The 13,169-nt window shown below is 35.0% G+C and overlaps 1 protein-coding gene across 1 annotated transcript in view; it reads right to left on the reverse strand.

The window, feature by feature from the left end:
- LRP1B (LDL receptor related protein 1B) overlaps positions 1-13,169 on the reverse strand; it is a 1,816,831-nt gene that overhangs the window by 227,717 nt on the left and 1,575,945 nt on the right. Inside the window, exon 60 of the mRNA XM_060178059.1 lies at positions 12,500-12,699. Coding sequence (XP_060034042.1) covers positions 12,500-12,699 — 200 coding nt within the window. The remainder of the gene's footprint in view (positions 1-12,499; positions 12,700-13,169) is intronic.

The following is a 13,169-nucleotide window of genomic DNA, read 5'->3' on the forward strand; positions in this document are numbered from 1 at the left end:
TGTATTAAAAAAAGACATATGTTAGCTGCTGAATAAGTATCCTTTTTTTTGTTTTTACACAAAACCAGGAAGAGTTCAAGCCACAGTGAGAAAAAGATGAGATGATCTATGTCAACACATCATAGATATTTGGTATAAGCAACTTTTATGATTCAGAATGAAAACAAGCTTATTTGTTTTATGTTGTCTATATATTTACTTACTCCAACTTACAGATATGTTTGCAGTATGTGTGTCTGGATATATACAAACAGAATAACAACAAAGATATCTTGCAATAAAACTTGTCAGTTAGAACTGACAAAATAGAAACATGAAATAGAATGGTAATATTTAATAAATTCTTATTAACTTAAAAATTATGGAAAATATACTCATTTTTTTCTCAAAATTATTGTTTATTATAAGAGAAAAATATTAGTTTTCATACAATGACATAACCAACTGTCAACTATAAGATACCATTTGCTTAATTAAAAGAGAAATATGGGGAGTCGAGCTGTAGTGCAGTGGGTTAAGCGCAGGTGGCGCAAAGCACAAGGACCGGCATAAGGATCCTGGTTCGAACCCCGGCTCCCCACCTGCAGGGGAGTCGCTTCACAGGCGGTGAAGCAGGTCTGCAGGTGTCTATCTTTCTCTCCTCCTATCTGTCTTCCCCTCCTCTCTCCATTTCTCTCTGTCCTATCCAACAACAACAACAACAATAATAACTACAACAATAAAACAACAAGGGCAACAAAAGGGAATAAATAAATAAAATAAATATTTAAAAAAAAGAGAAATATGAAATAAAAATTTAAGATATCTTTCACTTAGATATATAGAAATACACACAAAAACAGAACAATTTATGTGTGGGCTGCAGTTACACATCTTATTATTATATACTTAGAACCTATTTTTAAATTTTTATTGGGGGATTAATAGTTTACAGTCAATAGTAAATACAGTTGTTGGAACATGCGTAAAATTTCTCAGTTTTCTACAAAACACTTTAAACTTACACCTAGGTCCTCCTCTGTCATCTTGCACCAGGATCAGAAGCCCTCACCCCTCACCACTACCACCACCAAAGTTCTTCACTTTGGTGCAATACACCAAACCCAGCCCATGTTCTGCTTTGTGTTTCCCCTTCTATTTTTATTTCTCAACTTCTGCCATATTCATCCTATATTCACCCTTCTCTTTCTCGCTTATCTTACTTAAAACCTATTTTTAAAGATGCTTCCTATACTTAAAACTTTTATTTTGTATAGCAACAATATTTACTATACTATTTCTAATATTCCACTCAAACACTATACTCTTATTTTTAATTTCATAGATTTCATTTACCAGAGTTAATATAGGCAAAAATAAAAAAGAAATGCCCTTTTATAGAATTTTTTCTCTCAAGTTGGATACTATCCTTATAAGGTTCCTGAGAGTAATGATAAATAAAATTTTAAAAGATGGCAGACAATTCAGAATATGTATTTGACTTAAATAGTATCTTAGAACTAGAGACACTCTACTACAAAACTCTAACCGTTTTTTTGATATACTTATCTTGCTCAACAAGTATATTCCTCAATAATTTTCTAATTTTATATTTCAAATTAATCTACTCACAGGATATATGTATATGATATTTTCATTAAATTTGTATGACTAGTACATTTTGTTGTAAGTTAGTATTTCCAATATGGGCCTCTTTCATCTATCACTTTCCTGCCCAAGAACTACCAATAACACTTACCTTCTTGGCAAGAAACTGCAAAATAGCCTGTGTAAGACTGTCTGCCTTTAGAGGAATCACAGTGCTCAGTAATCTTCCTTTTGGAAAGATCTTACTACTAAAGTTGTCCTTGATATTTTTTCTGGTAGTACAATTAACCAAGTACACAGATTAAAAGAGCAAAATATAAAGATAGAAATGACAGAAGGAAGCAGAAAAAATAAAATGACTTTGAAAAAACTAGGTGTGATTAACCAAAGGTCAAAAAAGCATGTATAAGCTGGCAAACATCTGGTGAATGAAATCAGATGATGGACAAGATGGGCTGAGCATAACTAAAAATGGTGTAAGATACACTATAGTGGAATGAGTAGGTAGATGACTGTTTCTAGTTTATTCAGAGTAATAGAAGAGTGGGTAGAGAAATGGCCTCAGTATACTAATTTAGGTGGAATGACTGCTTAAGGCTGTAGCTTTCAGCTATAAACATACTGTACAAATTATACTTTTATATTAATTAGCGTTAAAGATACAGTTCTTTGCCAGTAATTTTACATTCTCCTGTTATCCTTTGCAAAGCCTTTTATTTATTTATTTTCAATATATTTTATTTATTTCATGTGGGATAAAGAGAGGACCTTACATGAGAAAGAATTAAGAATACTGAACTGGGAGTCTCAGGCATGCAAGTCCCATGATTTGCCAATAGGACTATTTCTCTAGCCTTACCTTTGTTTTCTTAAAGAAAGGGTTTTCCTGCTACCTAGAAGCAAAGTAATCTTGGGAAAATGTTCCTGAACACAGTTGGTGTAGAATAAAGGTATAATTACCATTAATTTGTATGAAAAAAAATCAACATTCCCAAATTCACAAAATAGCCTAGTGAATCATACTAAATACCATATAAATCCTAAAATAGCATGAACACACAGTAAAACCAGGACTACCAGAATAAATACACAGTCTGCATAAAGTGACACTGGGGGAGGAAGCTTGGCAGTGCCACTGTTGCTAAGTTTCCTATTGCCTGTGGAATGGCTTGTTGTAAAACACATACTGAATTTTATTACTTTAACCCCTTATCTTTAAAAAAAAATCCTCATTAGAATCGATTAGTAAATGGAATACATACTAATGCAAGTATTTAATAAAAGTGAAGAGGTCCAACAAACTTTCAAGAAAAGAAGTTACCTATACTTATTTCTCAGAACCATCTACAATCAGAATATATGTCCAATTAAAAACACTTCCCACTATGACTACTTTTCTTGTCTACTTTTTAATACAAACCTGATTAGTTGTAGCAGTACTTCAAATAAAATTTCAGAAAAATATATTTATTTACTGTTCAAATTAAAAGATGGCAGTAACACGGAGGAAAACTAGTATTTCCAAATACATGACAGAATGCTCAAAATATATATTGTTCCAATAAAAATATCATGCTCTCTCAAAATTTTTCCATCAATGAGACCTTGAATTCAATTAAATAATAAAGTTATTCTATTTATTATATGTCAAAGTACATATACAATTCAAGCTATTGGCCTATTATACTACTATAAGAGGATGTTTCTCAAATACTGACAGTGATCAAATGTTTCAATACTAATTATGTGTCTCTCCTAATACAATATTTACATTGGGAGACTATGTATATATAAATATGTGCATTTAACTTATGGTTAAAAAAAGAACACTTACAGTATCAAAAGGAGTGAACACACACACCTTTATACACCAAGGAAATATGACATAAGTAGACAAAATTAAAGAATCTAACCTCAGAGACATGGATGTCATATAGAGTTCAAAATTGCTATTGAAAAATCATACAGTAAAAAAAAAAGCAGAAAGGCTTATCAGTGATACGATGAAGTATTACAGAGAGTTTAGTTCAGGAGATACAAGAAAAGTTAGGTAAGAAAATAAAATCAGAAAAAAAATCAGTGAACAAAAGGTAAAAAGTGAAGGTTTAGAACTTTGTGAGAACAATGGTAGTTATGAGATAACTTTTTTGTAGGGTAAGGTTTAGAACTATACTCCTATAACAGTACTTTTGTAAAGCACTATCAAATCAATAAGCATTGTTAAGTGAAGCTTAAAACAATAAAACATCTAGGAATAAACCTAGCAAAAGAAGTTAAAGGCCAGTATACTGAAAATTATGAGTCACTATTCAAGGAAATAGAAAAAGGCAAAAAGAAGTGGAAAATTTTCCATGTTTATGGGTTCTGCAGTGAGTCAGTATAAAGTTCCTAATGAAATAGTGTCTACTTAGACTTAGATACCCTCCTCACCTACTTCCAATTACAGTACTCTCACTCACTCTAAAGCTAACCTTATCAAAGCAAGGACTGCAAAAGTTGAATAAGAACAAGAGACTGGCATACGTTAATGATGACTCTTGAGTCACTATCAGGGCACCTCATCAGCTGGGGCCCTATTCAGGGAGTCCTAAGATTCCTAAATAAACATGATGGGCCGAGACCTCAAATAAATTCCTCTCTCCAGTGTTACCAGTCATCTCAATCAGGAACAACAAAATAGGCCCCTTTGTGGGCCCCCCCATAAGACCTTGCCTCAACTTGGATCAACAACGGTAGAGAATGTTTTATCCTCTGAAGGATGGATCTACCTGAGGAAGATGGATTGATATTGGGCAGCTTGGAATGTTGCTACTCATGACCACAGAATGTGAGCTCAGATCTACAGGGATGCAGAGGACACATAGGCCCCTTTGCTGAACAAATCAAATCAATGGGGTTTACAATCAATAATATATATATATTATTAAAGGGGAATATATATATATATTCCCCTTTCCCATATTAGGGAGCTACTCTCTTCCCTGATCCAGCTTTCTGTTCTTTTTCCAGCCACAACATCATCTCCCCAGACAATAACTTGGATCCCCCTGCATATCAGATATTTCAGGCTCAGGGAAAAAAAACAAAAAACTAGTATAGCCACAGGCCTTTTAGAATATAATTAAAATACGCCTACTAGCTATCTACAAAATGGAGTACCCCCCAACTCTTCATCTGTACTATTCCAGCCTTTAGGTTCATGATTGCTCAACAATTTGTTTGGCTTTGTATGCTAACTCTCTTTTCAGCCACCAGGTTCCAGATGCTATCATGATGACAACTAGACTTTCCTGGACTGACAACCTCCACTATTGTGTCCTAGAGCTTCGCTTCCCCATATCCCTGCCCCACTAGGGAAAGAGAGAGACAGGCTGGGAGTATGGATCGACCTGTCAATGCCCATGTTCAGTGGGCAGCAATTATAGAAGCCAGACCTTCCACATTCTGCATCCCACAATGACCTTAGGTTCATACTCCCAAAGAGTTAAAGAATAGGAAAGCTATCAGGGGAGAGGATGGGATACGGAATTCTGGTGGAGGGAATTGTGTGGAGTTGTACTCATCTTATCCTATGGTTCTGTCAATGTTTCCTTTTTATAAATAAAAAAATCTATAAGAATATATTTAAAAATTTACTAAATTCATAGGCCCACAGAAACATACCTAAAGTGGGCCCTAAAGCACCTGTTCTCATCTGCTCTGTTCCTACTTTTTGGTTCCTGTTTATTAATAATTTTGTCCTGCTTTATATCTTATCACATTTCAGCCACCAAGTTGCAGACGCTACTATAATCCCATCCTGACTTCCCTGGGTAGACGACCTCACCGATGTGTCCCAGAATCTCACCTCTCCAGAGCCCTACCCCACTAGGGAAAGATAGAAACAGGCTGGGGGATGAACTGACCTGCATTCAATGTCCATGATCAGTAGAAGAGCAATGGCAAAAAAAATTCCCACCTTTCACATCCCATAAAGAATTTTGGCCCATAAATCTAGAGAAGGAGAAATGTTGTGGGGGGAAAAATGACCTGAGGGTTCTGAATTCCAATTCCATCAGGACAGGGAGAGAGAAGAGGAAAAAAGGAAGGCTATTTGGACATAGTAATGGGTGCAGGTGTGACTTAGAAAGCAAGAGGAGAAGGCAAGAGCATAGAAAAAATTGAGCAGGTATATACATAAATACAAATATATAGTTACAGAAATGACTGTGGAGAACTACTACAGTTTCTTTTTTTTAATGTTTATTTTATTTATTTATTCCCTTTTGTTGCCCTTGTTGTTTTATTGTTGTAGTTATTATTGTTGTTGTCATTGTTGGATAGGACAGAGAGAAATGGGGAGAGGAGGGGAAGACAGAGAGGGGGAGAGAAAGATAGACACCTGCAGACCTGCTTCACCGCCTGTGAAGCGACTCCCCTGCAGGTGGGGAGCCGGGGTTTGAACCGGGATCCTTATGCTGGTCCTTGTGCTTTGCACCACCTGCGCTTAACCCGCTGCGCTACAGCCCGACTCCCCCGACTACTACAGTTTCTAATGGAGGGAGAGGGGACTCTCATGTTGGGAATGCACAGAATTATACCCACTATCTCGTAATTTTGTAAATCACTACTATTATATTACACTATTGACTGTAAACCATTAACCTCCCCTCAATAAAGACAAAAAAAATTTTCAAGTCTCTCACATGGGTTTATTTTATCTCTCTAGAAGAATGAAGAGATTCATTCATTTTTAATCTTCCTTTTAAGAAAATAATGAGGCTTTCTACAAGACTTTTTGTCAAAAGATTTAATGGGGGTATTTAGTAACATTTTTAGAATTCCTTTTAAACTTCCTCTATTGTTAAAATAAATGTATTTCTCATTCAAGCAATTCTTTTCAAGAAGAATCTCCAACTCTTAAATTATATAATATTTTAAATATGATTAAAATATACATGATGCTCTGGTCATCAAAACTATGTGCTCTTTCAACTAAATGAAAATACTATAATTTGTTTAATATTTGTAACTCACCTACCAATATTTCTACATAAAGCTTACAAATCTGTTCCATTCATTTTTCTTAATAACTCCTGCATGCCACAACTTATCTCTATATTCACAGCTCTAATTATTTCAAACATTTTTCTCCTAAAATATTTTAGCAGCCTTTAAATTGGTTGCCCTCACAGGTTCCTTAATTCCCCATACTGTTGTCAAATCTAATTATAACATTATATCATCTAAAACCCATCAATGGTTCCCTATGACCCAAGTGAAAAAATTCACATTACACAGTCTATATATTCTGTCACCGTCTGGTTCCAATTTGTCCTTATTTATCAAGTACCAGTATCTTCCATTCTTGAGATTCCCAATTATAGATGAGTTACGTAAACTCAATGTCATTTCAAGATTCTATTATGTCACTAGACATGTTATTCTTTCTCTGTGCACAGTCTAGTCTAAATTTACTCATATTAAAATATATACTAGATCTTCTCAAAAATGCCCCCACTTCAGCAAAAGCATTCCTACTCTGAATGTTCATAATAATTTTTATATATTTCTAAAGTTACCCTAATTTACCTGTACATTATATTTTCCCATTAATATATCTAAGTACTTTAGTCACTCTGTAACTCCATAGTCAAGCATAAATTGTGATAGAGAGAGTGGCTGTTGAAGAGATAAATGAACAAATTTTAAAAGAAGAAATTTAAAAATCAGCCAATTATATTGATTAAAAATAAACCAATTTAACCAGAGTACTATGCATAGTATTTAGTATATTATTACTTAAATCAATATTGTTATCATCTTACTATACAGCACATGAGTAGTAAAAACTAATGGAATAATATTTAAATGTAAATAGCAGAGAAAGATGAATGAACTGGAAATTCACAAGCAAATCCCATTCAGTTTGGAGGTAATCTTATACTTAGAGCACAGAATTCAAAACTATTAGAAGTTCTTGAACTTGGCAAATAAGAATAATTTATTTATAGAATTACTATATTATTTAAATAAGCCGCTTTGGGACAAAACTTTCTAAACTGCAAAGTATTATTTGAATTTTTGCTATTTTTAAAATTTAGCACATGTAAAGGAGCCAAATTCTGAAATTTCTACTATATTTTTCATAGTCGCAAATGACTGGTAAATCTATGGATGAGCTTATGCTTCAGTTCTAATGAAAGAATAAGTAAGAACAGTACTGTCTGGTTAGGGAAAAGACACATCAGTAACCAAAGTACTGGGATTTACCATAATATATATAATTTTTGCCCTTAAAAATACCACACAGGGGAGTCGGGCGGTGGCGCATTGGGTTAAGCGCACGTGGCGCAAAGCGCAGGGACCGGCGTAAGGATCCCGGTTCAAGCCCCCGGCTCCCCACCTGCAGGGGAGTCGCTTCACGGGCGGTGAAGCAGGTCTGCAGGTGTCTATCTTTCTCTCCCCTCTCTCTCTGTCTTCCCCTCCTCTCTCCATTTCTCTCTGTCCTATCCAACAACAAAGCAACGTCAACAATGGCAATAATAACCGCAACGAGGCTGCAACAACTAGGGCAACAAAAAAGGGGAAAAATGGCCTCCAGGAGCGGTGGATTCATGGTGCAGGCACCGAGCCCAGCAATAACCCTGGAGGGAAAAAAAAAAAAAATACCACACAGAAAATACAGTAATATCTAGTGGGGTCAGTTAAATTAGAAAAATCCTACTACTCTTTCTTTACAAACATAGAAAATGAATAGCTCTTTCATCACTGACTGTGGATTTTGTAAAACTAAAACTGCCTCAATGAGTAACTCATTAGTAACTACCAGATATTTATTGGCTTGTTTTCTGTTATTGGCAGATACCTGAGAAGACACTTAATGAAATTTTCATTAGTCTTTCTGAAAAAGCTTTCTAGTGAAAATATTTCTGAAGGTAATACTTTCCTTCCATCTTGAGACCCAACACATTTTAAAATTCTAATGTGAAAATGCTATTAAAATCAACCCTGAACATCTTTTAGCCAAATATTTCACTTTTTAATTAACATAGTACTGTTCTCCATGCTATCTATCCCTCTCTCTAAAATCATCAACAGCACCAGAAGTGAAAGATACTTCATTTATAAACATTTAATTTTGTATTCTCTTACAAAGCACTAGCCACCTATATAAATGGCATGGCTTTGAAATAATGAGCAGGAGATGGATCAACAGCTTCCTTTTTCTATTTTCGCCTATGTGTGCCAAGGCACAGAGTCTGCACATTTCCACTGTTCCCAGGCAGAGTTGTTTGTTTTCATTTTAATTTTAGATAAATATAGAGAAGAGAAGAAAGAAACTGAGAGGAGGGAAAGGAAGAGAGAGAAAAGACACCACAGCATTACTGGTGATGCTTGTGCTATGTGTGAGCTTGAGTTTCTCCATGTAAATGCTTGAGTTCTCACTTGGTGAGAGGCTGAAACCTGAGTCTTTGCATAAGGGAAAATGTGGACTCTACTAGGTGCATGATCTCCTAGTTTCAGAATTAGCCCTTCTTTTCTCTCTCTCTCTCTCTCTCTCTCTGTCATGTGCAAGGAAGGACCTGTTTTCACACACTAAAAAATTAAAAGGTAGACACAGGCTGGGAGGTATGAATTGGTCTGTTAACATCCATGTCCACAGAAGCAATTACGGAAGCCAGACCTCCCCGACCTTCTGCGTCCCACAGAGTATCTTGGTCCACACTCCCAGAGACATAGAAGATAGGGAAGCTTCCAGTAGAAGGGATCGAATATGGCATGCTGCTGGTGGTGCCCCTTTTGTCCCATAATCTTGTCTATCAGTATCAAATAACTAATAATAAAAAAGAGAAGCTGAAAAACAGAAAGCAGAACTTGGACTGGGTTTGCTGTATTGCACCAAAGTAAAAGACTCTGGAGCTGGGAGGGAGGGTGCAGGTCCTAAAACCTGATGGCAGAGGACCTAGAGGGGGTTGAGTTGTTTGTTATGTGGAAAACTGAGAAATGTTACACATGTACAAACTACTATATTTTACTTCTGACTGTAAACCATTAACTTCCTCCCATAAAGATAAAAAAAAAAACAAACCAAAACTCAGGGAGTGGTAGATTTTTAGCTCCACTATAGGGGGTGGTGGTGGTAGGGACACAGACCCTGGAATGGCAGGAATGGTGATAATATATAATCCTATTAACATATACTCTTATAAATCACTATTTAACCAATCTGAGAGGGGAAAATAGATGGAAATGTACTGACCTTTTGAATGTATAGACCAGTTGTGAGTATACTTTCCTTCAGTCTAAGCACTTCAGGTTTTCAATTAGTAAAGTGATTAAATCTCAACACTGGGCTCAAATTGTTAATGCATTTTTAATAATAACTTCTTTTTTTCTGAATTAACAGTTTCTAATAGGCACTGTAGCTGCATTTTGTTATGCAAATTAAAGTATCTCATGTAAATGTGCATATGATACTGTAACACATTTTTAAATATTTATCTATGTAATTAAAATTGTCTCAATGTTATCAAATAGGGAACATCTAGCACAGACTAATACACTTACAGGAATTTAGCATGTATGTATATGGTAAAAATGGATGTCTCATCGTTACACTGGGGAAACACTGATTGCTACCATAAAACTTTCAATTATATCATCTAAGAATGTTGCAGAACATATCATTATTGATTCTTCAGAGGAGATGTAACTGCTGAATGCTAAGTGTGATTTTGATCTGTCAACATTACTTTTGCTGTAATTGAAATCCTAAAGTGATCTTTAAATAATTCCTCACTCAGATTGCATTCTGATGAGTTTCTTTATCTCTGTAATTAGAATGCCAACACCTAAATAAGTAAGACATCCGATCACAGTTGTCACACCTCAGTGTTGTTTCCCTTTAAAAAAAAAAAAGTGCCTCTGAAAATTTCTTGTCAGCATTTTAAGTTAAACTATAAAAATGAGATCAACTTAAGCACTATCACAAAGTGGTGTGACTTCTGTGATTTTTTTTTTTTTACCCATTTGTCTCTTAGCCACTGGTCCCACCTTTTAGAGGGGTTCATACCTCTGTGGGTTCTCACCTGAGGGTTAAATTATTAATAACCTTTATACTATCACTGCTCTGCTTTTCACATGGAATTTGCTCTAACATTAACTAAAGGAGGGGAGCTTTATTTAAGATCGTTCTACCAAACTTGACTTTCATGAGACATTTGAAGATGAAAACAACAACATAAGTGATATTGGGTCACTAAAGATCAATAAAAACTTATTAGTCTACCTACCACATTTGAGGGGAATGTTAATCCATTAAAATACTACATCTGAAATATCTTGAATGTTTATTTGAATCATTAATGGTATGTCATCTCAATGAATCATTAATGGTTTTGTTTTATATCCATGTCATCTTCCTCTGTAATCCATCGTTCATTTTATGTTCTCCTTGGCCAATCTTAACTCCCTCATATTAAACTATTCTTCCATAAGACTTCCCCGTCATCTCTAATGCTCTAATGCCTCTTGAATACAATAGCTCTATTCATCTATTTTATATTTAGATTTATAATCTTGCTAAAGCTTTAAAAGTCATAAAGTAGTTTATCAATAGAATTTGATTCCTTTATTTTAAAAATATTCAAAGAATAGTACAATAATTCAAAAGTTGTTTCACAATAATAAAACTAAATAAATCAATAAATCTTCAGGACCTAGGGGAGACAGTTTGGTGGTAAACAACAGTACTTTTCCCATTTATGAAGTCCTATGTTTGGTGCATGGTATCATATATGCCCTAGCTGAATGGTGCTATGGACTTATTGCATGTCTCTCACAAAATCACACAGAAGGAAGAAGAAAAAAGAGAGAAAGAAAAAGAGAGAAAGAAGGAAAAGTAAAAAAAAAAAAAAAGTAAAGTAAAAATAAAGTAAGAGATGCAGAGAGAGAGAACAATGTGAAAGAGGGGTGAAGGGGGGAGAGGGAGAGGAAGGTAGTAATCACATTAAGTTTGGTTTTCATTAATTAGTTAACATATCCAACTACTGATAGAAACAAAGACATATTGAGAGGGAAGGGGGAGAAACATAGACAACTGCAACATTGCTTCACCACTTGTAAAGCTCCCCTTCTGCAACTGGTGGTGATCAGAACTTGAACCTGGGTCCCTGAGCAAGGAAATGTGTACACTCTTACAAGGTATACCACCTCCTGGATCCTACGAATCTATTTTTAATTGTTAATATATTTTTAACGAGAATTTTTTGTTTTAAAAGACTGTTGCATAGGGACGAAATTTTACATCTCCCCAAAATGTGCCTGCAGACCTTGCCTATCATGGGTCCCTAACTACCAGATTTGAAAACAGCCTTATGTTTACAATTATATATTCTTCCATTTCAACTGAATGGAGACATATGTGCTTTTGACCTAACAAAAAAGTCACATGTTTATTATTAGAGCTAATTAGAAAACACATCAGAGAAAATACAGATTGTCAAAATGATTTTCATGCATGAGTACTGAATAATATGCAATCTGATTTTAGAATAAATATATCTAATTCTTGGACTAAAGGGCTAGCTCACCAGACAGGATATTTTTCTTCCTATACATCATTAAGGTTCAAGACCCATCAGCACATGGATAACACAACATCAAGAAGCGGCTCCAGTACTTCGGTGTTTGTCTCTCTGTCTCTCTTACTGAATGAAAAAAGCAACCTGGGGTGGTGGACTCACACATACATAAGGCCGCAGGTCCACAAAGTAAACACACACACATAGTTCTAGAATCCCTCTTTACTGGTATTTTCACAAAGAAGTAAACTAATATAATTTTAATATATTTGATACATGAATATTTTTATTAATGAATATTTTATATACTGGTAAAATACTGGATTATTTTTGGGGACAAGACTAACCTTTGTGTCTATGAGATCCATCCATATTGCTAAACTCAATGTGATTTTCATCAGCCCAATAGAGTCGATGGTTGACATAATCTATTGTGAGTGCCATCGGTCTGGAAATCTTGGATTCTACAACAACACTCTGATTGGTTCCATCCATTCCAACACGTCCAATGTGAGGATACTCACAGCAGTCAATCCAGTACAGATACCTATGGAGAAAGCCAGTAGCTGTTTTACTAACAGATATTTAGAGAGTAAACATCATTGCAGAATATGGCATTTATTTACTCAGCTAGTTTGAAATGACTTCTTTGATATCTGTCTAAATTGTAATATCTAAAAAATATACTCCAAATATATTTTTCAAGATTTTGTTAAAATACATATGTATTGAAATATTCATATAATTTAAACATGTTTCCCTCATTATATACATTTATACTATGTAATATTGCTACAAGTGCTAAAAATTATACATTTCAAAGCAAAGTGATGCAAATCTTCAAAATGTATCGCCAATAACACTGGAAGAAGAAAACTGTCAACGTTTTATTTTGTTTTGCTACACATTAAAAAAATCAAAATTGGGGGGCTGGATGGTGGTGCACCAGGTTGAGCACATATGTTACAGTGCAGAGACCCAGGTTCAAGCCCCTGGTCTCCACCTGCAGGGGAAAGC

This window comes from Erinaceus europaeus, chromosome 18 (assembly GCF_950295315.1).
Source record: "Erinaceus europaeus chromosome 18, mEriEur2.1, whole genome shotgun sequence".
NCBI classification, from domain to species: Eukaryota; Metazoa; Chordata; class Mammalia; order Eulipotyphla; family Erinaceidae; genus Erinaceus; species Erinaceus europaeus.